This window comes from Panthera uncia, chromosome D4, assembly GCF_023721935.1.
Source record: "Panthera uncia isolate 11264 chromosome D4, Puncia_PCG_1.0, whole genome shotgun sequence".
NCBI lineage: Eukaryota > Metazoa > Chordata > Mammalia > Carnivora > Felidae > Panthera > Panthera uncia.
Genome location: NC_064807.1, coordinates 56,318,408 through 56,339,913, shown reverse-complemented (window position 1 = coordinate 56,339,913; position 21,506 = coordinate 56,318,408). Strand labels below are relative to the sequence as shown.

General features: G+C 37.9%; 1 protein-coding gene across 1 annotated transcript in view; it reads right to left on the bottom strand.

Moving 5' to 3' along the window:
- The window catches only part of RECK (reversion inducing cysteine rich protein with kazal motifs), an 80,694-nt gene that overhangs the window by 30,948 nt on the left and 28,240 nt on the right, over window positions 1-21,506 (bottom strand). Inside the window, exons 7-12 of the mRNA XM_049626289.1 lie at window positions 15,174-15,207; window positions 12,573-12,770; window positions 10,403-10,670; window positions 8,011-8,190; window positions 2,049-2,261; window positions 255-391 (exon numbers count right to left, since the gene is read on the bottom strand). Of these exons, the coding sequence (XP_049482246.1) occupies window positions 255-391; window positions 2,049-2,261; window positions 8,011-8,190; window positions 10,403-10,670; window positions 12,573-12,770; window positions 15,174-15,207 (1,030 nt within the window). The remainder of the gene's footprint in view (window positions 1-254; window positions 392-2,048; window positions 2,262-8,010; window positions 8,191-10,402; window positions 10,671-12,572; window positions 12,771-15,173; window positions 15,208-21,506) is intronic.

Below are 21,506 nucleotides of genomic sequence, written 5' to 3'. Positions count from 1 at the left end.
TCACTACTTAGAATTCCTGATTGATAATAGTTTATGACTTCCTCAGTCTGATAAGATAATCACTTGTGCCTATATATTTTAAGATGACAATTCTTTTCAGGCCAAAAAGGCCAAGCAAATAAGATAAGAGTCTGCCATTGAGATAGTATCATTAAACCACATATTCTCAACAGACAGATGTTCATCCAAAGCAAACATGAAGGGCAGAGATGGAAGGGAGAAGTATTTGAAATCTAAGAAAACAAAGTACTTACTGAGGTATGTATCCAAAGGTATACAATTCTCTAGGTCATCTGTAGGTGACAGAAGCTCACAAATACTTTCAGCTGTGTGGTCCTCGGGGAATTTGTTCTGGTCCCCACATTTCTTGAGAATCTCCACACAATCTGATCTTAAAAAGAAAAATATACACAAATTTGGGGTTCAAGAACCTCCTCATGTTGTCTAATCAATATCAATCCTGTTTCTGAAGGTTTCCAGAAGGTGAGTTTTCATAACAATGTTTCACAATTGGTTAGATCAAAGTAACGGCAAAAGAAAACAGGAGTCATAGAAGACCTGAGGTTGCATAGTAGTAAGCAATGTATTATAGTATCAAAGCATCTGTAGCTTTCTCTTATCTGAGATCAAAGGCCTTGCTCAAATTTTACACTCATACAGTTACTAGTATTGATGTGACTTGTCCCTTCTTTGAAAGGAAATTAAACTAGGCTTTTTGCAAAATCATCCATCCTTTCTTTTAGGACCTTAGGCTTGCTTGCTTTTTCCTCCCTCCCTTCCTCCTTCTCTCCCTTTCTCTTTTTAAATATATTTTTAGTTATCAACATTAAGGTGTTTGGCCTGTAACAACTGGAAGTACACTATTTAAAATTTTCTCAGTCCTCCAAAGGGATTTGATTCCTTTTCTATAAATATTCCATACTAAGAGTCTATAAATTTCCCACTGGTTGCCTCTCGCTTGTTGCCTAAGTTACCCCTCACTTTCCCCCTTACTCAGGTGATCCCCAAGTCATGCCAGAGAATTGATCTGGATTCTGTTTAAGGTTGAAATAATCTTCAATCAGTCATCAAGTTCCAAGGAGCACCAAGACGCACACCAACATCTTAGGGGGTGGACATTAACCTGGCCTTTAGGAAAGTTTTTTGGAAAAATAGATGATTGAAGATCAGCTGGCATAGATTACTATGTGGCCAATACTTTTGGTTTCACTTACTATAGCAGCTTTCCTCTTTACTTCATCCTAGATCTCCTAAGCAAACCATTCACAAAATGTTTACTAGAAACAGGCCTCGATGACTACATTCACTAATTCCTTCACTCATCAAACATTTATGGAGCACCTATTGTGTGTCAGGATTATGTTAATCACTGAAGAGGAGAAAAAGAGGAAAGAGGAGACAAGAAAAAGGAGGCACAAAGAAGAATAAACTCAAGGAGAGCAAAGTCTAACTAAATATAAGACAAGTATAGGGGCGGCTGGGTAGCTCAGTTGGTTAAGCGTCTGACTTTGGCTCAGGTCATGATCTTGCAGTAGGTAAGTTCAAACCCTATGTCCGGCTCTTTGCTGACAGCTCAGAGCCTTGGAGCGTGCTTCAGATTCTGTGTCTCCCTCTCTCTCTGCACCTCCCCCACTCTCATTCTATCTCTCTCTCTTAAAAAATAAACATTAAAAAAAAGACAAGTATACAAAATAAAATATAAAAATAGAATTGTGTATTGAAGGTATTCACTAAAGTTTCTGGAACTAAATTGCATAAGTTCAGATAAAGGTCTATAAAAATTTGTAGTAAGGATAAATTACTATTAGCTGGTGAAATATGGGAAGGTTCCACGGGAATGATGGGCATCTGAGAGGAGCTAAGAAACACAGGCAGTGGGCAAGTGGAGACAGAAGAGTAATTCAAGCAGAGGAGGAAAAAGTGGGAAAGCACTTGACATGTGGGGTGATGGGTAAACGAAGTGGTAGGAGGGAAAACTCTAAAGATAGGCTGTGGTTCAGATCATGGTCTGAACCAGGACTGGAGAGTCATTATTATGAGAAACTTACTTGCAGATAATACTTCCCCGGGATTTCCTATGACAAGGTTTAATCTGCAGTGAACAAGCTACTGCTTTCCACATTTCTGGCTGGCACTTCTTAATGTCAAGAACAGGTATGTTGATAAACGGCATCTTTATGCTTCCTTTCTCCCACAGCTTCATGTCATTCATGGCTCCTTGATCTGACTGAGCATTACAACTCCTAAAAAGTTCTGTTGGCCTGAAAAAGCAAAAAGGCCAGAATCGAGAGGCAATTATTTTCTAGAGAGAAGATATGGGTAAAATCCTGACATACTAATGCATCAGGAAAACCTGATTTTTTTTAAAGAAAGTACCTATGACGTATCAAAGGATATCAGCTTTGCATGTATGGAGATTCAATGTAGACACATTAAGATTTTGACTGCATCTTTCCTTTTTAACAAAAGTTAAAAACTTAAACACTCTGTATGGGACTATCATCTCTAGACTGTATCATTTCTTTCATATTACAAAATAATGAGTCCAGGTTTTAAAAACTGAGGTATAATTTATAAAAAGACAAAAAAAAAGCATTTCCATCATGTCAGAAAGCTCCCTTGTGTCCCTGTCTAGTCAATGCCCTCCCCACTGACTATACCCCAGAGGCCACCTCCATTCATACTTATCTAGAACTTTATATATAAATGAAACATATTGTATATGCTCTTTTGGGTCTGGTGTCTTTGGCTGAACAATTTTTTTAGATTTACCTTTGTTATGTATATCATAAGTTGTTGTTTCCTTTTACTGTTGAGTAGCATTCCGTTAATAAATGTACCACAATTTGTTTATCCTAGTAGTTCTCAAACTTTTGATCTCAGGACCCATTTACACTCTTAAAATTACTGCATTCTCAAAAAGCTTTTGTTTATGTGGGTTACAATCACCAATATCTATGACATTATAAATCAAAACAGATCTTTTGATTCGTAGTTCTTAATTCATTTAAAAGGATAAGCCCATTACATGTAAGAAATAATGTTTTTGTGAAACATAACTATATTTTCCAAAGAAAAACTAAAATTAGTGAGAAGAATAGGACTATTTCACAGCTTTGAAAATCTCTTTAATATATGGCTTAATAGAACACTGCTGGATTTTCGTATCTTTTCTTGACTTCGATCTGTTGTTACATCACATGTCTTTTTTTTTTTTTAAGTTTATTTATTTATTTTTGGGAGGGAGAGAGAGAATATGGGAGGGACAGAGAGAAGGAGAGAGAGAATCCCAAGCAGGCTCCACGCCGTCAGTGCAGAGCCTGATGTGGGGCTTGAACTCATGAACTGTGAGATCACGTCCTGTGCCGAAATTAGGAGCTGGTCACTTAACTGACTGAGCCATCCAGGCACCCCAATTACATCATGTGTCTTACAGCACTGGGGAAACTCCACTGTTCACTCTTGTGAGAACAAGAGTGAAAAAAGCAGATCACAGCTTAGTGTTATTATAAAAATAGTTTTGATACCATGGGGCTTGGGGACCATGGACCACACTTTGAGAAATCCTCGTTTATTCATTCACCTGTTTATAGACAAAAAGTTTTGTTTCCAGATTTCATGTCTCTTCATGCCTACAAAGAGCATTTGGGGTCATAACTTTCTAAGAAACTGCCAAACTATTTTCCAAAGTGGTCACACCATTTTAGACTTTAAGCCACAACATATGAAAGTTCCAGCCGCTTTACATGCTTGTCAGTCTTTTTAGTTGTAGATGCAGTTTTAAAAATTGCATTTTGCTGATTACCAGTCACGTTAAACACCTTTTCATTCACTTCCTGGCCATTCAGGTATCTTCTTCTGTGAAGTGTCTTTCCAGCTACTTGCCCTTTTTAGAAAAAGTTGTCTTTTCACTATTGAGGTATAAGAGTTCTTAATATATTCTGGATATAAGTCCTGCTTCAAATATATGTATTACAAATACTTTCTTCCAGTTTGTGGTTGGCCTTTCCATTTTCTTTTTGTAAAATTTTTTTAAAGTTTATTTATTTATTTTGAAAGAGAGCGAGAGAGACCATGCAAGTGGGGAAGGGGCAGAGAGAGAGAAAGAGAGAGGATCCCAAGCAGGGTCTGCACCACCAGCACAGAGCCCGATGCAGGGCTTGACTTCACAAACCACAGTATCATGACATGAGCCAAAGTCAGATGCTTAACCAACTGAGCAACTGTGGCGCCCCTGCCTTTTCATCTTATTGGTGTCTTTTGATGAGCAAAATTTTAAAAATTTAAATATTTATTTTATTTAGCTAAAATATTTTATTGGGATGTAAGTTACAAAGAATATAATGCACAGATCTTGAGAGTTCAGTAAGTTTTAAAAATTGTATTCACCCCTGTAATCAAAGCCCCAAACAAGATATAGAATATTTCTATCACCTCATAGAGTTCCCTTATGCCCACCTCCAGCCAATTTCCTCTTCCAAAGGCAATAACTTTCTGATCTTTATCATCATAGATTATTTTTACCTATTCTTGGATTTCATATATATGGAATTATAAAGCCTTTATTTTGTATTGGGCTTTTTTTATTCAACATAAGACTCATCCATATTTTGGGGTTTATCAGTAGTTTGGCCTTTTCCCTTGCTGTATACTATTCCATTGTTCGGCTACAACATGTGTTTTCATTCCCTTCCTGATGTACATTTTATTTATTTTTCCCCAAATTCTGGGTTCTTATGAATAAGGTTGCTATATAAGTCTTTTTTGGAATTAGATTTTCATGTCTCTTGGGTAAATGCTTTAGAATGGGATTGCTGGGTCATGGACTTGACACTGCAAGGAAACTCTTCAAAGGTCTTAAACCATCTTATACTCCAAGCAGGGAAGTATGAGAGCTCCACCTGCTTCACATATTGTCACTCAAAAAACCCCCTTTTTTTTAATGTTTATTTTTGAGAGAGAGAGCAAGAGAACGAGAGAGCAGGGTAGGGGCAAAGAGAAAGGGAGACACAATCCAAAGCAGGCTCCAGGCTCCAAGCTGACAGGGCAGAGCCCGACCCAGGGCTCAAACTCACAAACTGTGAGATCATGACCTGAGCTGAAGTCAGACACTTAACCAACTGAGCCACCCAGGTGCCCCGGCTGTTAATCTTTTAATTTTAGCTATTCTAGTGGGTATGAGGAGGCATCTCACTGAGGTTTTAATTTGCATTTTGCATAAATAGTGACAAAGAACTTTTTCATATACTTAAATGGCTATTTTGATGTCTTGTTTGCTGAAAGACCCTTGATATTTTTTTGCCCATTTTTCAAATTGGGCTATTTGATTTTTTATTATGAGGTTGTAGGAGTTATTTATATATTTTGGTTGCAAGTCCTTTGTCAAATGTGTGTGAGTGTGTACATGTGATACACTGAATATTTTCTCTCAGATTGTGGCTTGCCTTTTCAAATTTTAAATGGTGTGTTTTGGTGAACAAGTGTTTACAGTTGAACCTTAACTCATTAATTTTTTTCTATTATAATTGGTATATTTTGTCTCCTGTCTATAAAATCTTTGCCTGCAGCCAGATTAAGATAATCTCCTATGTTTTCTTTTAGAAACTTTGTATTTTCAGCTTTTATATTGTGTTCTATGACCCCATCTTAAATTAATTTTTGTGTACAGTGTGAGATAGAGGTTGAGGTTCTTTTTTTTTCCATAAACATATTCAACTGTTCCAGCATTGTTTGTTGAAGAGATGTTTCTCTTTGCATTGAATTGCCTGGCTGCCTTTGTTGAAAATCAGTTTACTGTGTGTGAGTCTATTCTTGATTCTCTGTTTTGTCCTACTGATCTATTTGTCCAAACTTATGCCAATTTACATTGCTTTAATTTTTGTTGCTTTATAATAAGTCTTGAAGTCAGGTACTATAAGTTCTCCAAATCTGTTATTTTTTTGAAATTTCTTTTAGCTATTCTAGGTCCTTCGTATTTTCATTTGAATTTCAGAATTAGCCCGGAAATTTCTATTTTAAAAAGCCTCTTGGGGGGCACCTGGGTGGCTCAGTCGGTTAAGCATCTGACATCGGCTCAGGTCATGATCTTTCGGTTCACGAGTATGAGCCCCATGTCAGGCTCTGTGCTAACAGCTCAGAGCCTGGAGCCTGCCTCAGATTCTGTGTCTCTCTCTCTTTCTGCTTCTCCCCTGCTAGCACTCTGTCTCTCTCTCAAACATAAATAAACGTTAAAAAAAATATTTAAAAAATTTAAAAAAAAAGCCTGTTGGAATTTTGATTGGGATTGCACTGAATCTAGAGGTCAGTTTCAGGAGAATTAACAACAATATTGAGTCTTCTAATCCATGAACATGGTAGCTCTCTCCATTTATTTACTGTCTTTAATTTCTTTCTGCAAAGTTTTCTGGTTTTCAATGTATAGTTCCTACATATTTTTTTGTCAAATTTATCCTAAGTATTTTATGTTTTTTGATGCAATTGTATAAATTTGTATTTTTAAAATAAATTTCATTTTCCAGTTGTTTGTTGTTAACATACAGGAATACAATTGGCTTTTTTTTTCTTAAATGTTTATTTTTGAGAGAGAGCGAGTAGGGGAGGGGCAGGGAGAGAGGGGGACAGAGGATCTGCAGCAGGCTCCAGGCTCCGTGCTGTCAGCACAGAGCCCGATGCAGGGCTGGAACCCACAAATTGCGAGATCATGACCTGAGCTGAAGTCAGACACTTAACCAACCGACTGAGCCACCAAGTGCCCCTATAATTGGCTTTTGTATGTTAACCTTGTATCCTGTGACTTTGTTAAATTCAAGGATTTAAGGAGAGTTTGTTTGGAGATTTTGGGGCATCTCCTTTTGTGGTTCCCACTTTTCTGGGGTTTTCTACTCCCAGCAGTCCCAAGCTCTGATCTCCAACTCCTCTGCCCAAGACTGCTGCTTTTTGCATGAACTCTTTATGCCAGGCAAGGAGACAGAGAGTGCCCATGAAGGGAAAACTGGATATGTGGCTCTCATGCAGTGTGGTTTCTACCCCTCCTGCTTTTGGTCCTTCTCTAATGACTTCAAAACAATAGTTTTTTAATATTTTGTACAGAGCTCACAATTGGTTCTTGTAGAAGTATTAGTCTGATACAAACTACTCCACCATCCCCACAAGCTAGAACTATGTGTCTAAGTTTAAATTTAAACATTTCATAGATTTCAAATTTCCTCAATCTCTAAGCCAAGTCCTTATTGGCTAACACTCTATTACCAGCTGTAAAGATATCTCAATTTTCTTATTCAAAATAATATTCTGAATACTTTTAAAAGAATGGGATTTGTGTTAGTTTGAACCTTCTTCTGGCCCAAATGATTGACTTTTTTCCTCTTTGCCCTCCTGATCTCCAGGCTGCAGCTCACAGAACCAGCCCCCTCTTGTTTAGAAACTCTCTCTGGCTTCTCTGATATGGTGTTCTCTAGGCTTTTGGATGCCTTTTTGTTTTCTTCACTGCTTGTTCAGCCATTCAGTTTTGGGCCCTTGTTTTTCTGACCATACTTGATACCCAAGAAAATACAAGTAGGTAAGAAAACATTTTTGCATGAAATAGGGAATTCACTGAGTGAGACCTTCAACCACCCTGGAGGTCCTTCAAAGTAAGCTGTTCACAAGAGGGCATTTGGATGGCCAAATTGTTCACAGTGATTTATTCTGCAATAAATTGCTTCTACTGGTTTTGTAGTAGAAGGGAGTGGGTAAGATTGGTAGACTGAAGGCAGAGAAGATTCTTTGAACTCTAGATGCTTTAAGTATCTCTAGTCTAGTCTAGTCTAGTCTAGTCTTGAAGTGCTTCCTTTCTTAGAGGTGATGTATCAGATGAGTTATATAGCATTTAAAGATGAAATAAAGAAATGCTACTTCCTTTTAACTTAGCATCCAAGTAAAAATGAGAGTAAAGTGGTCTTTTCAATTACTTAAAAACAAGATAATTAATGATAAAATACTTCTATTCCATGTATAATAATTTGCTCCTACCTGTTGTTAAAATTAGTACAGTAAGTAAGATTTCTACAGCCCAACTGGCAAGGTTCCCGAACATCTGCTAAACAGGTCAACATGGACACTTCCACTGGATTGTATTCACAAAAGCGATCAAACTCTTGCCAACTCTGTGTATTGCCCCAGCTCATGCTATAAAGTTTAGTGCACAGTTCCCTAAAACAAAGGCACAAATATAGAAACACAGGTGAGCCAAGTGAATACACGGTTTAGAATATGAACAAGAAAAAAGTACAAAAACCAAAAGACTAAAATTTATCCCCTAGAATTTAGAGCCATAAGCAGAACTTTTCCATGAAAATGTTAGCCTTCTTTTATTACCCATCTCTTTCCTTTATGCCATGGTTGCTACAAAGCTCAGTGCTAAAGGTAATGTTTAATTATATTTGTACATCTTTATTCTTGGCACAATTATCTTCCATTTCTGATCCCTCTTTTACCTTTCACGTAAGATAAGGCATACAGTTTTTCCTCCACAAAGATAGATTCCCCTATATTTATATTTATTTACTTCCTATAAATAAAGAAACTGTGTAGTAAAACTGTGACAAGGTCCTCAGACCTAAGAAGCTTTACAGACTTAGGGTTCACTAGTTTCTCCCTGAAAAATTATCCCAAAGTCATTTATCTTCCTTAAGATACACCCAGATAGTCTACATGTAAAGGCTTATGAATTCCAAAGCTTCTATATACTATTGTAGTTAATACATGACAATCTTATTTGTAGTACTTGATGATTACAAAGCAACTTGACTACATGCATATAACTAAAATAATATCAGTACCATTTCTCAAGTGCCTTCAAATTAGTTTAATTTTTAAAATTTATAAATGTAATAAAAATGTAAAAAAAACATACTATAAAATTTAATACTACCAAAATACAAAGTCATAAGTAAAAATTCTCCACTCCTGCCACATTTTATTTGACTCTCATTATTAAACCTTTGAGGAGGATGTCTTTACTTTTATAAGTTTGTTCATTCATTCTACTGATTTTTACTGAGTGCCTATTTTGTGTTAGACCCTGTTCAAGGCACTGGATATTCAGTGGTAAATAAGAGAGACGGGTCCCTGCTCTCAATGGAGCTTATACATCATAGAGATAAAGAAGGTGGGATCAAGTTATATTAGGTACTTTGAGCTGGGAACCAGTCCTTTATCTAGCCCTTAACTTTCTCTATGACCTTGGACAGACTGTTTAATAACATCGCAGAATTAGTTTTCTATATATAAGCAAGAATTACACAAACTGACACCATAAGATGTCATAAACTGACATCATAAGGTGATACAATCATAATGTTTCACGAAGAGGAAATAAGATGGAAATAAACCACAAAACCTTACATCAAGGTAAGGCAGGGCAAAGTGTTTTTCAGTGAAGTTCTTCTAGGATAACACAGAGATTCCAATCTCCAATGGCTTTAGGGCATAAACTCTTTTAAAGACATTCAAGGAAGTACTCAGCATCCCTCTCATAAATATATTTATTAATGCAATTCAATTTCCTTAATTACAGGACCAAATTAATTTCTCTTTAAGATCTTCTGTTAATTTTCTTTGGATATTTTCCAGTTTTTTAAAATATCTTTGGTAAAGTTTGATGAGCTACTCTAGGCACAATTTTTGCTAAAGGTCCATTCCATTTAGAAACCACAGAAAAGACTGTTTCATTCCTGGTAGATGATATTAATTTTAGGATGTTCTAGTAATATATACTTCTTTTTCACCTAAAATCTCCCTAATAAAGCAAACTTCTATTTCACCGGTGTTCTACCACGACCTTAGTAATCTCCATTTATTCTTGTCTCTAGATTGTTTCTTCCATCTTATATTTGTGTTAATTTTTTATCCCTAAGTGTATCATCCAAATGAATGCTAATACACTGCTATCTACCTTTGTGTATGAGTGCCAATCCAGATCATTCACCAATATATGCAAAAGGTTGGTTAATGTTCAAAGTTTCATAATTTAACAAAGAGAAATATGCCTTAGACGTCAGATCAAAACATCTTCTAAACTGTAAGCTTACTTAATGATAGCCTTGAGGGTAGAATCCAAATTGCACCATCTTTAAATATTTATTATCCTGCCAATGCTAATCCTCTATACCCCCAAACACAGTTCTTTTAGCACTTGCTGTTCAAAAACAATGTTTTCTATAAACAACACTCAATAAATATTTGCTAGATGAAAGAGTTTGTATCTTCTCAACTCCTGAGTTTATATCTTCTCAACTCCTGATGAAAGAGTTTATATCTTCTCAACTCCTGTGAGAATATAACATACATTTGCTAGCACTTAAAATCACGAATTAAAGTGCTATTTTCTACTGGTTTTAATAAAGGAAAATGAGATACTGACCTACATGTTGAAGTGTTTGCTTTAGAACAACAATGCAATTTAGCCCCATCAAGGCCCGTAGAGGGAGGAGGATGTAGAGTGACTCCAGGGTGAACAGATTGTGAGCTTTCAAGAAAACACTGCCAAAGAGGATCCTGAGGCAAAGGCTGAGTTTTACAACCCTCGATGAGGCCATCAACAATCTCCATTTCTGTTTTCTTAGACATCAGAATTCTCTTGCAGGCATTTTGGCAAGCATGGTCTTCAGCTCTGTCGCAGCAATATAAACCTACGTTTTCAGGATACATGTGGCTTAATTAGCTGATTTTATGTCACACACTGCTCAGAACAGACGAACATGGTGGTGTACTGGAAACAATACCACTCAATCACATGTCAATATCTGCAGTACACAGGGCCTACCAAATTTTCTCTCCATTACTTTGCAGCATAGCAAATAGATACCTACGTGGACTAGGTATCTATTTCCAGAATTCACCACTGTCCCAGTCATGGGATCTTTGGCATCAATTCTACATAATGAAAGGTCATCTCGTCTTCCACCTGAGAAGCCCTTACATGTAAAGTATCTTAAGTTCCTGGAAAAGGTACTATACATTAAACTGGAATTATTTCATCCTAGAAACAACTGCCTACAAGGGATTACGTTCTTGGCAGAGTGAGAGAGGAATAATTTCAATAGCAAAAACCACAAACACCGTATTTCATGACATTCTGGGATATAAAGTTCTTATATATCTATACAAGTTAATCAATCTAAGTTGTAATTTAAATAATACAACAGCAAACTGACAAAATGTCAGTTTCCTTCTGCTTTTAATTTTCTACAAAGAATCAGAAAATAAAAGCACTTCCAATCAGATTACAGATTTCAGAAGGGGTTCTTTGAAGTAGTTTTCTCAGGTGTCTTTGACTTTTTAAGAAACGTATTCAGGCATACCTTCTTATAGCTTTCTTTTCCAGATTTCCTATGTATCAGTATAGACATTTGAGATGGTTGTTCTTCTACCCTTAAAACATCTTGCTGGTTTTTGTTTTTGTTTGTTTGTTTGTTTGTTTATACTTTGAGCTGCTACCACCTTAGCTCCAGCAGCACCTCTGTATAGCCTAAATGTCAATTTCTATAACTCTGCCTTTAAAATGAATGAAGATCATTTGTGGCAAATGCTTCATCCTCTGATATTCACCATACAGCCACACCACAGTACGTCGTAAGCTTTAGAGCTCTCCTTTAGATGCTAGACTCACAGGGCACATAGTACTGCTTCTGAGTTTACAAAAACAAGTCTTTCAGTATCCCAGTATAAATCAAAACACTGGCATCCAGCTTATAAATCTTGTCTTTTGTCAGTTTGGTTAATTAGTCAATTGTTTAAAGTTTGTTCATCTCTAAATAAAGAAGATGGATTATAGGATGTACAAAGCTGAGACTTTGAAGACCCGTAAGGTGCAGGTTCATTAGGAGGCCCTGATTTTCAAAAGTATCAGGATTTCTTCTCATTTTTATGATGCTTTTATTATAAAAGTAATAATTGCTCACCATAAAAATTCAAGCATCACAAAAACACATAGGGTAGAATAGGTATATAACCAACCATATTATACAGTTAGTTCTACAACTTACTTTTTTTTTATTATGCCTTGGACTTTCTATATAAACATACTTTTTTATTTGGATTACATAGTATTTTTATTATACAGATATATAATTTATTTCATCAATTTTAACCAATACCCTATCGATGGGTATTTGAGTTATTTCTAATTTTTCTCCATTACCATCAGTGTTGTAGCAAACATCTTTGACGTGCGTAGATATATTTTTGCAAATTTATGAGTTTTCTTGAAGGAGAAATTCTAAGAAATGGGATTCCTAGATTAAAAGGTATGGTCATTTGAAATTCTCAATTTCCCATCAAAATATCCATACCAATGAATTCTCCCATCCTCAGAAACAAAGAGTGCTTGCTTCCTCATACCATTGACAGCTCTATCTTCCTTGGTACCTTTCAGCTGTGACCATAATATCCAATCTGCCAAATCTAAACACCAAAGGAAGTCCGGTGTTTCCCAAATGACCGAGACTACAGATATCTACAAGAATTTACTTCCTTTTTACAAATTATTTTACCAAAGATTGAAACAAGAGAAATATATCAATTTTACTTACTATCTGTTGGGTTCCTCATTGGATAAGATTGGGTGTAATTGTTCACACAGTGTATTAATTGTGGACTAATAGAGGCACAATAGTTTTCCACTGCTTTGATCTGAGATGGGCCAGGAGAAGAGTCTGTTCGAAAGATGGCTTGACAGTATTCTCGGCAGTTTGTGTGATGGCCTGCATAACTGCAACAAACTGAGCCCACTGAGGGGGAAAAAAGGAGAGGTTGTTGGAATGGAAACAGCTATTTGGTAACAATAAAGCATCATAATATTGATAGAACAATTCGCAACTTTTTGAATTGGAGAATAAAACCATGCCACAGAAGACAATTACTTTAAATCAGCACTACTTTCAGGATAGTATACTCCAAATAAGACATTTCGGAACAGGACATTCAGGTGCTCACTGGTACAAGGAAGTCTTATTTGTCAACTAAGAATCTATATAGTCCAGTGAGTCTCGGCAGGAGCAGCACACCCCTGTGGGAGACTATGGAGACACGTGGAAGTATTTTTGGCTTTCATGATGACTTGGGGAGCTACTGCTAATATTTAGTGCATGGGGACCAGGGCTGTTTACTCTGCAATGTACAGGGCATTCTCACAGCACCAAAACTGTCTCCAAAAATGCTAATACTGCCCATGCTGAGAACCGCGGGCACAATTTCTTTCCATGTTAGACTTGTGGAGATTTATAAACAAAGCAAGGCAAACAAAGCCAAAATAAAACAAGACCCCTCCGGGGGGGTTTATAAAATAGGACCAGTAAAAACTAAGAGATATCAGGCTCATTTCATAAATTTGACAGTTATATAACTGTGTATCTTGAAAGAAATCTCAAAAGTTCTGTTCCATTTGAACATCTCCAAGAACATGCCTAAGTTGAAACAGTCTTTACCTCACAACTGACGTGAGCTGCTTTAATACTGAAAAGTAAACCCCGCATTTGAAATACATTTATGGATTTATGTATTTTTAGAAATCAAGGAGGAACCATCTCAGGTATCTGGGGAGAGCTGGATGTGTGGCTAGGGGTACAGATGTGGGATTTAAACTGGAGAAGAAAAAGAGACCCTCACAGGAGAGGTTAGGGGGTCTGTGGAGGGCTTAAGGGAACCAAGATGGAGATATGGCAGGAAAACAGGTAAGAGAAAGGCAGGTAGGAAATCTCTGATAATTATTAGAGGTCGTGGAGGAAAGAGAATCAGGTTTCTGGTGAATTCCACAGACCAGGGAATGAGCAGGGAATCCAAGCAACTTCCAGAAATAATGACAATGATAGAACTATACGCAAATTAAACTAGGGCTGAACTGATGCAGGATAGGCCTTGGTTTCCTGTACCAGGAAACAATTTCATAATTACTGTGCCACCTGTTTTTAACTTGTAATTACTACTTACTGTGCTCACTGCTGAACTGTTCAATTTCAACACAAAGAATAATTAATGGCTACATTTATCACTGTTAACCTTAGTGAGGATAAACTGAGGGATGGGGGAATACTGAGGACAGAAGAGATAAGTGAGAATAAGCCAAGGATGCCCATCTTCTGATTCCTCCATGAGGCTGGCTTCCTCACTAGTGTGGGAGGACAAAGATTATGTGCGACACTATCTGGGAAACTGTGAATTAAGCCCTAGTTTGCAAGGGTTAGAAGATAAAGTGCAGCCAGCTAACGTTTCTTATTATACTTTGATAAACCAAACTGCCAAACTAATCCAAACAACTCTTCTGTTCCTCAGCTGTGTTTTCCCAGCTGTAACTGCTCTCACTACTCCCTTTACCTGTGATGCCCTTCTTCCCATCTGCACTGTTCATATCTTGTCCATCCTTCAAGGCCCAGCTCAGCTACCAACTCCATGAAGCCACCTCTAAAACCCTGGCAGGGGATGCCTGGGTGGCTCAGTCGGTTGGGTGGCTGATTTCGGCTCGGGTCATGATCTCATGGCTCGGCTCGTTTGAGCCCCGCGTTGGGCTCTGTGCTGACAGCTCAGAGCCTGGAGCCTGCTCTGGGGGATTGTGTCCCCCTCTCTCTCTACCCCACCCCCGCTGGCACTCTGTCTCAAAGGTAAATAAACATAAAAAAAATTTTTTTTTAAACCCGGGCAGGATGTGATCCCTCCTTCCTCTGAACTCTTGCAGCAATTTTATCAGTGCCACTATCCCATATCTTCCATGTTCTAGAGTTTTTTTGTGCACAGATTGTGTCCTCACGTGCATGTATGTCTGCACAGAGCAAGCAGTCAGTAAACATTTGCCGAGTGAACTGAGAGGAAGCCTTCAGCAAGTGCTACATTGTATGACCTGGGAATGCTTAATTTCTGTAAGTAATCCTATTTATTCAAGGGGAGCATGATATTTCCATCTAACAGCAGTATCTGCTTTGCAAATCTGCATTTAAGACATGGCAATTGTCATAATTCATGAATGGCCTGGACACCCTAGAGGAAAGAGCCTATGAGAACACTGATGGGCTTTTAGGCAGCTTACTAACAGCCCACATCATAATGCCAGGTCTTGGCAATATTTATAACAGCTAAATCGTATTCTGTAAACTGTGTTTTGCTCCTTGGACTGCTCATATAACCATTGACAAAATACTTACTTTCATTTCTGCTAATGCAACTGAAAAGAGCATTCTGCAAATTAAAGAAAAACAGACAAATTAACCACCACGCAGAATTTCTAATTTTATTCCACTTTATGGTTACATGGAAATCAGAATATCAAACTATTTAATTCTTCTCCAAATCCAAAGCTGAAGATGAAGAAACTGAGATGGCATCCTGGTGAAAAAAGAAACCACCATCTAGCACATACTGGGGGTCAAGATCCTCATCCTGAGCCATAAGCTGATCATGTTATAGCAAACCATGTTTATGTAAAGCTGTACCTGTGTATGTGGGGGTAACCTACAATGTATTAATCTCAATTATCTCTTGCAGTATATAAAAGGGCTCCCAGAAGATAATATAATAAAAGGTATTTAGGGAAACAGAGATTTCATGTAACTGCTGCATTTTAGAGTTGAAACGTGCTCAGAGAGCATCCCTAATTGTTCTCAAACATGGCCATGCACTAGAATCACCTGGGCTTCCTAGGCCTTACTCTACACTTACAGAATCAGAATCTGGGAATGAACCACAGAAATCTACATATTAAGGCTTCCAAGATTATTCTTATGTAATTATTGAATCACTATATGGTACTCCTGAAACTAATATTAACACTGTTTGTTAATTTTACTAGAATTAAAATAAAAAATAAAAAGATGATTCTTACGTAGTCACCCTGGGATGTTGGGGTATCTCTCTACCATTTTAAAGATGAACAAACCGTTTCCTCATCAGAGGGGAAACTGCCCCAGGTTACAGAGCAAGTCAAAAGCAGATAATGGAATAGAATTAGTATTTCTAGAGTTCTTAGATCACTGTTCAGAAAATATCACACTATGTTAAAGTCACCGTAAGGAAAATAAGAGGTAAAACAAGACGAAAACAAAAAACTCCTTGTTCAAAGCCATTTGGATATTTAGAGCTTACGGGCTATGATTAATATCTCTTACAAGTAAAAGAATGAATTCCTAAAGAAATAATATAGGCATAAATAAAAGGTAGATGGAAATCAAGTGTTCTTACAGTTGAATAGAGATGACTTTGGCTTTTAGTTGTAGCTAAATCATAAGCCGGCTATGTGATCTGGACTTTTAAAAGGACCAGCTTTACTGACATTTAAAATCTACCTTCAAGGATCCATCTATGTAGTTGTGTGAAGCTGTACTACACTCATTTTCTCCACTAAATAATATTCTACTGTAGAAATAAACCATACTCTATCCATTTAAAACAAAAACAAAACAAAAACCCAGGCCTCACAGATAAGGGCTAATGAATTGGATCGTATGACTTCCTTCTGCTAGGGCTCTCATCAAGCAATATGAGGGGTGAAAATAAACATTCTTGGTGTTCTTTAATACTCATTTCTAGATCTCTCTTCATCTATTTTTCTTTGTTTGACTTTTCAACTACCTGTTACAGATAGCCATCTATTTTGGTCGTGGTTTTAGGAACACTTTCCATAAAATGATCTAAATCAATATTAAAAAGCAATCTGCTACTGACTTTCCAGCCCCCTTTGATTCTCATTGTCTTTCTTTTTCTAATAAACTGGTTGTTCTTTTGGGCTTGGCTGTTTTGACCTTGTACTTGAAGGAGTACATTTATTATCTTGGTGGCCATCCTGAGTCTCATGGCCTGATCTCCAGTTTTGATATTCTTCCAATTACTCACACAAGTCTCCAGAGCAGTGGTTCTCAACTAAGGGTGATTTGCTTCCCAGGGGACATTTGGCAATATCTGGAGACATTTTTCGTTGTCATAACTGGAGGAGCAGCGTGTGCTATTGGGATCTAATGGGTAGAGGAGTCCAGAGATGCTGTAAACATCCTACAGTGCGCATGGCAGCTCCCTGACAACAATAACAAACAACAGCCCAAAATATCAATAGTGCCAAGGTTCGGACACCCTGTTCTAAAGACTTCCAAATTTGTTCAAGCTGGAATTTTGGAAATTTGACCTTCCAAATAAAAGAAATATCACTGAGTTGACGTGTAGATCACTTCACTTTAGAGAGATACTAAAGGAAGGACACAAAACCTGAAAAATGTCAGCGATCACCTAATTCAACCCCTTATTTGACCAAAGCCAGTGATGGAGGCCTGAAAAGGAGAACTCTAGCTTTTACCCACAAATGGGTTGGCAGACTATGGCACACAGGCCAAATCTTGCCTGCTGCCTACTTTTGTAAATGAAGTTTTATTGGAACAGTCACACCCATTTGTTTACATACTGTATATGGCTACTTGATACTACAATGGTAGAGTTGAACAGACAGAGGCCATACAAACTGCAAGCCTGAAATATTTGAGATCTGACCCTTTACAGAAAAAGTTTGCCAACCCCTGATGTAGGAGGGCACAACTGTCTCCCTCCATGGCACAACCAGTCTTCAGAAATGTTCCCTAATCACCTCTCATTTCTCTTAATGTTCATTGATAGACCTTTCAAGGATAGATTTACCTTAATTTATCAAACTAAAAACATTCATATTTCAACACGGCAGTACCTTTGGTATTGATGCCATTTTTACATCTCTATTTTTATCTTTATTAATTTTAAGGTTTTAAAGAATGGTCCTTCATTTAAATATACCAGTTTTTGAAGAATTCATCAATTCTCTGTTGCTTACTTCATACTCATGATTTCAAACTCTGATCATATCCCTCTCTTTAATAAAGGATTCTTAACCTTAGGATACCTTAGCTAACTATATCTATTATATGAACTATAAGCAACTCTACCTTTTTACTGCTTAAACTATTGCTGATTAGTTTGAAAGGTCTTAAGACACACATAATGAGTTACACCATTAACTTATAATTTCTTCATCTCTTAAGACATTTCTTAACTCCTGGAAATGTCTGGTCACCATCTGGTGGCAAAGGAGGTAACTGAGGCTTTATACTAAAGTATGGAGCCTCTTCTGACCTTTTGCCACCAATACTATACCCACTGTGCCTCCATAGATCAGCTCCCCCGCTCCGTTCATCTTACTCTAGAATAGATAAAAATTACAGTGTTACCAAGATGAAGATCTACCACAACCTCAGAGACCCAAGAACACAGGCGGATCCCAAGAGATCTGCAAATCCAAAAGCCTTCACTATCTAGCTGGAGACAGATGTACACAGCAAACAAAGGGCAGAGCCAGGGCTACAACCCAGACTGCTCTCTCATGACACTATACCGTAAGAAGACTGGATTCTTCTTTTGAATGAGGCCAGTTCAAGGTTGCATTTACGTCCACAGAATAATATCTTTTCAACAGTCTCCTTTTTTAGAATGAGCACATTAAACTGTGGGGAAAACAATAATTTCTTGAGGGTAATATTATTTCCCTTAAAGATACTTGATCATGAAATCTTTCCTCGGGTAGCTACTTCCAGTTCTCTGCCCTACTCTTGCTGGTTTTGAGAGAACTGCAGCAAGCCCTTCCACCCAGCATTGGGTTGCCCAGAGGGCAAACCCGGCAGAAAAACTAAAATACAAAGTAAAATCAAAGTAAAGCGAACCATATGTGATCCTTCAAGCCACACTGACCCTCCTTTAGGTGAAGAGCCATTGGGGTGCATCTGGGAGGTAGACTTTCCTGGTCAAATCACTTGTTCAGAAGTTGGGTCCGTGGATCTATTTTCTGTCCCGGCCACACACACTTTTCCATTTCTGGGACTCCTTTCTAACATTTCTCCATTTGCCCACTCATCTCAATCCTTTCCCTGGCCACCACCCTTCTGCTTCTGGTTCTCCCAGCTCCCTCCCCATCCTCACCAATGATGAGGATGATGAAAACAAAACAAACACTGACCACATGAATCTTGTAAAAAAAAGAAAGAAAGAAAGAAAGAAAGAAAGAAAGAAAGAAAGAAAGAAAGTTTGACTTTAGAAGTTTTAGTTACTTCTGGACAAAGACCCAAAAGAGAACATTTTATAAACTGTTACTTAAGAGTCTCTGGGAGGGAGGGGAAAGTGGGTGATGGGCATTGAGGAGGGCACCTGTTGGGATGAGCACTGGGTGTTGTATGGAAACCAATTTGACAGCAAATTTCATATATAAAATAAAGAAAGAAAGAAAAAAAGAAAGATTAAAAAAAAACATAACCTGTTATTTAATGTTCCCTATTCCCAAGGCTACTAGTTAAAAGTAAAGGAGCTGCTTTATTCCTAAGGCCTCAAAAATAAAATGTTTCTTTTTCATAAATGGACTGAAATTTCTCCCACTTTGAAGTTTTGCATTTCGTATGAAGAATCTAGCTCATCAAATGCTAAGTTGGAGATATTAAATAAGTGACCTTTATTTTATTTTAAGTAAGCTCTATGCCCAATGTGGGACTTGAACTCACAACCCAAAGACCAAGGGTTGCATGCTCTACACACTGAGCTAGGCAGGCACCCCTCCATAATTGCCCTTTAAAAACAAACATGTTTTTAAACCTCTACAAGATGTTTTTTCCTTGTTGTGGACACTATGGCTTTTTAGTCAAAAAGTTTAAGCGACTAGATTATGTAAAGGATTTAATAGCATGATATGAATATCGCTAAACAAGTGATTCTTCAATTTCTTCAGCCTCCCAAATAGTAAATATCATTTTAAGAGTTGGATAAAAACAAACACCCACAACTAAAATAAGATTAATAGGTCTAGACTGCTCAAAGAAATTTGCTCATTATCACCAGAGCATCCAACCAACTGGAAGCAAATTCAAGGGCAAGTAATATCTGCAGTGTAACACAAGATCTAGAACAGAACTCAGCACAGAGTGTTTGTGGTAGAGTGACTGTAATGATAGCCCCAGTTCTTCACATTTCCCCCTATCTCTCTCTCTCACATTAACTTTGGACTTAGCCATGTGGTTTTTTTGGTCAAGTGGATAGTAGCAAGCTTGAAGCAAGCAGAGGCCTGCACAGACACTTGCATCTTTCCACTCCCTCTCTTGGGCCCCTGTCATCACCACGGGAAACATGACTGAGAGGGCTAGAAGACACACATGGAGGAGAGCTGAGCTGACTTAGCTAAGAGCATCCTAAGTCAGCTAGGCTCACGCTGACCTGCAAGCTTGATTGTAGATGCATGAGTGAGCCCAGCCCAAATCAGCTAAGCTTGCTTGGCCAGGTCAGAACTGCCTACCTGGACTGTAGAGTCATAAGAAATGATAAACTGTTATTGTTTCAGGCTATGGAGTTTTTGGATGGTCTGATTCACATTATTGCGATAACAGACAGAGTATTCAGTGTTTTCTGGACTCATTCAGAGATTGCCTAACTCACTGACATTTATACAAAGTTTCCACATAAAATTGCTATTTACTCTGAGACAAAGAACCTTGTGTAACTCAGCTGTCCAGAATGGCAAAATTTCTGTTAAAAAATTCTATCTATAAAAATACTAACTGTATAGCACCTATCCGCAGGCAACAAATTTCTGTTCACCCTTTAAATCTTACCTGCTCTGTGAAGACTTTCCCATTACACTGGGCATTGTCTGTTTGTTTTCTTCAGGCTCCAATGTGTCTTGTACAGACTTTTGGCAATGTACTTGTCTCACTGTATTGTAATGACCTATTTGTCTCTTCCCACGGACTAGGCTATGAGCTTCTTGCAGACAGTGGCTAAATCCTTTCACCTTGTGCCCTGAGAACAGTGCCTGAGACACATTAAGTGTCCCAGTGCAGTGAAGGTTGAGTGAATGAATGACAGACGCAAAGACAACTGAAAGGTGGATTCTGCCCCAGGAACTCAAGGGTTGAGTATTAAAAAGTGACCTATAAACAAAGAATTATACTATAAGGTGACAAATGCTATAATCAAGCATGTAAAGTAAAGGGGAAGTAGCAGTCAATTTTATGTGTGTAGAGGTAACAAGGCTGGGCAGGGAAGGTTTTTCAAGAACCGTCTAAGCCAGAATTTAAGGCAAAGGTTGTTGCCAGTTGGACAGGGAGTACTGGTGTGCTAGGACCAACTTTTGCAGGGCTTGGGGTGGAGGGAAAGTCCTGATTTGTAGTATTTACTGATGTTTGTGGTGAAAATACGCCCCATCATGGCTGATTTCGGGTTAAAAACTGGCTGGCAAAATTCCTGAATATTTAACAAGCAGTTTTCTCTAGCTAGTAGGAGCTGGCTCCAGCATACCACTGGAGGGGGTAATAGGATGGATTCAGGGAGAGGGAATTCTAGGTAGCACAAACAGGTTGTCCAACTACAAGTAACAATCTGGGAAATCACAAGTAGCATACTACTGAAGTGTAAAGGAGAAGAGTCAGCAGTTAGATGGAGAAAAGCTTAGTTTACCAGGCTGAGGAACATGAACTATATCCCATAGGTGA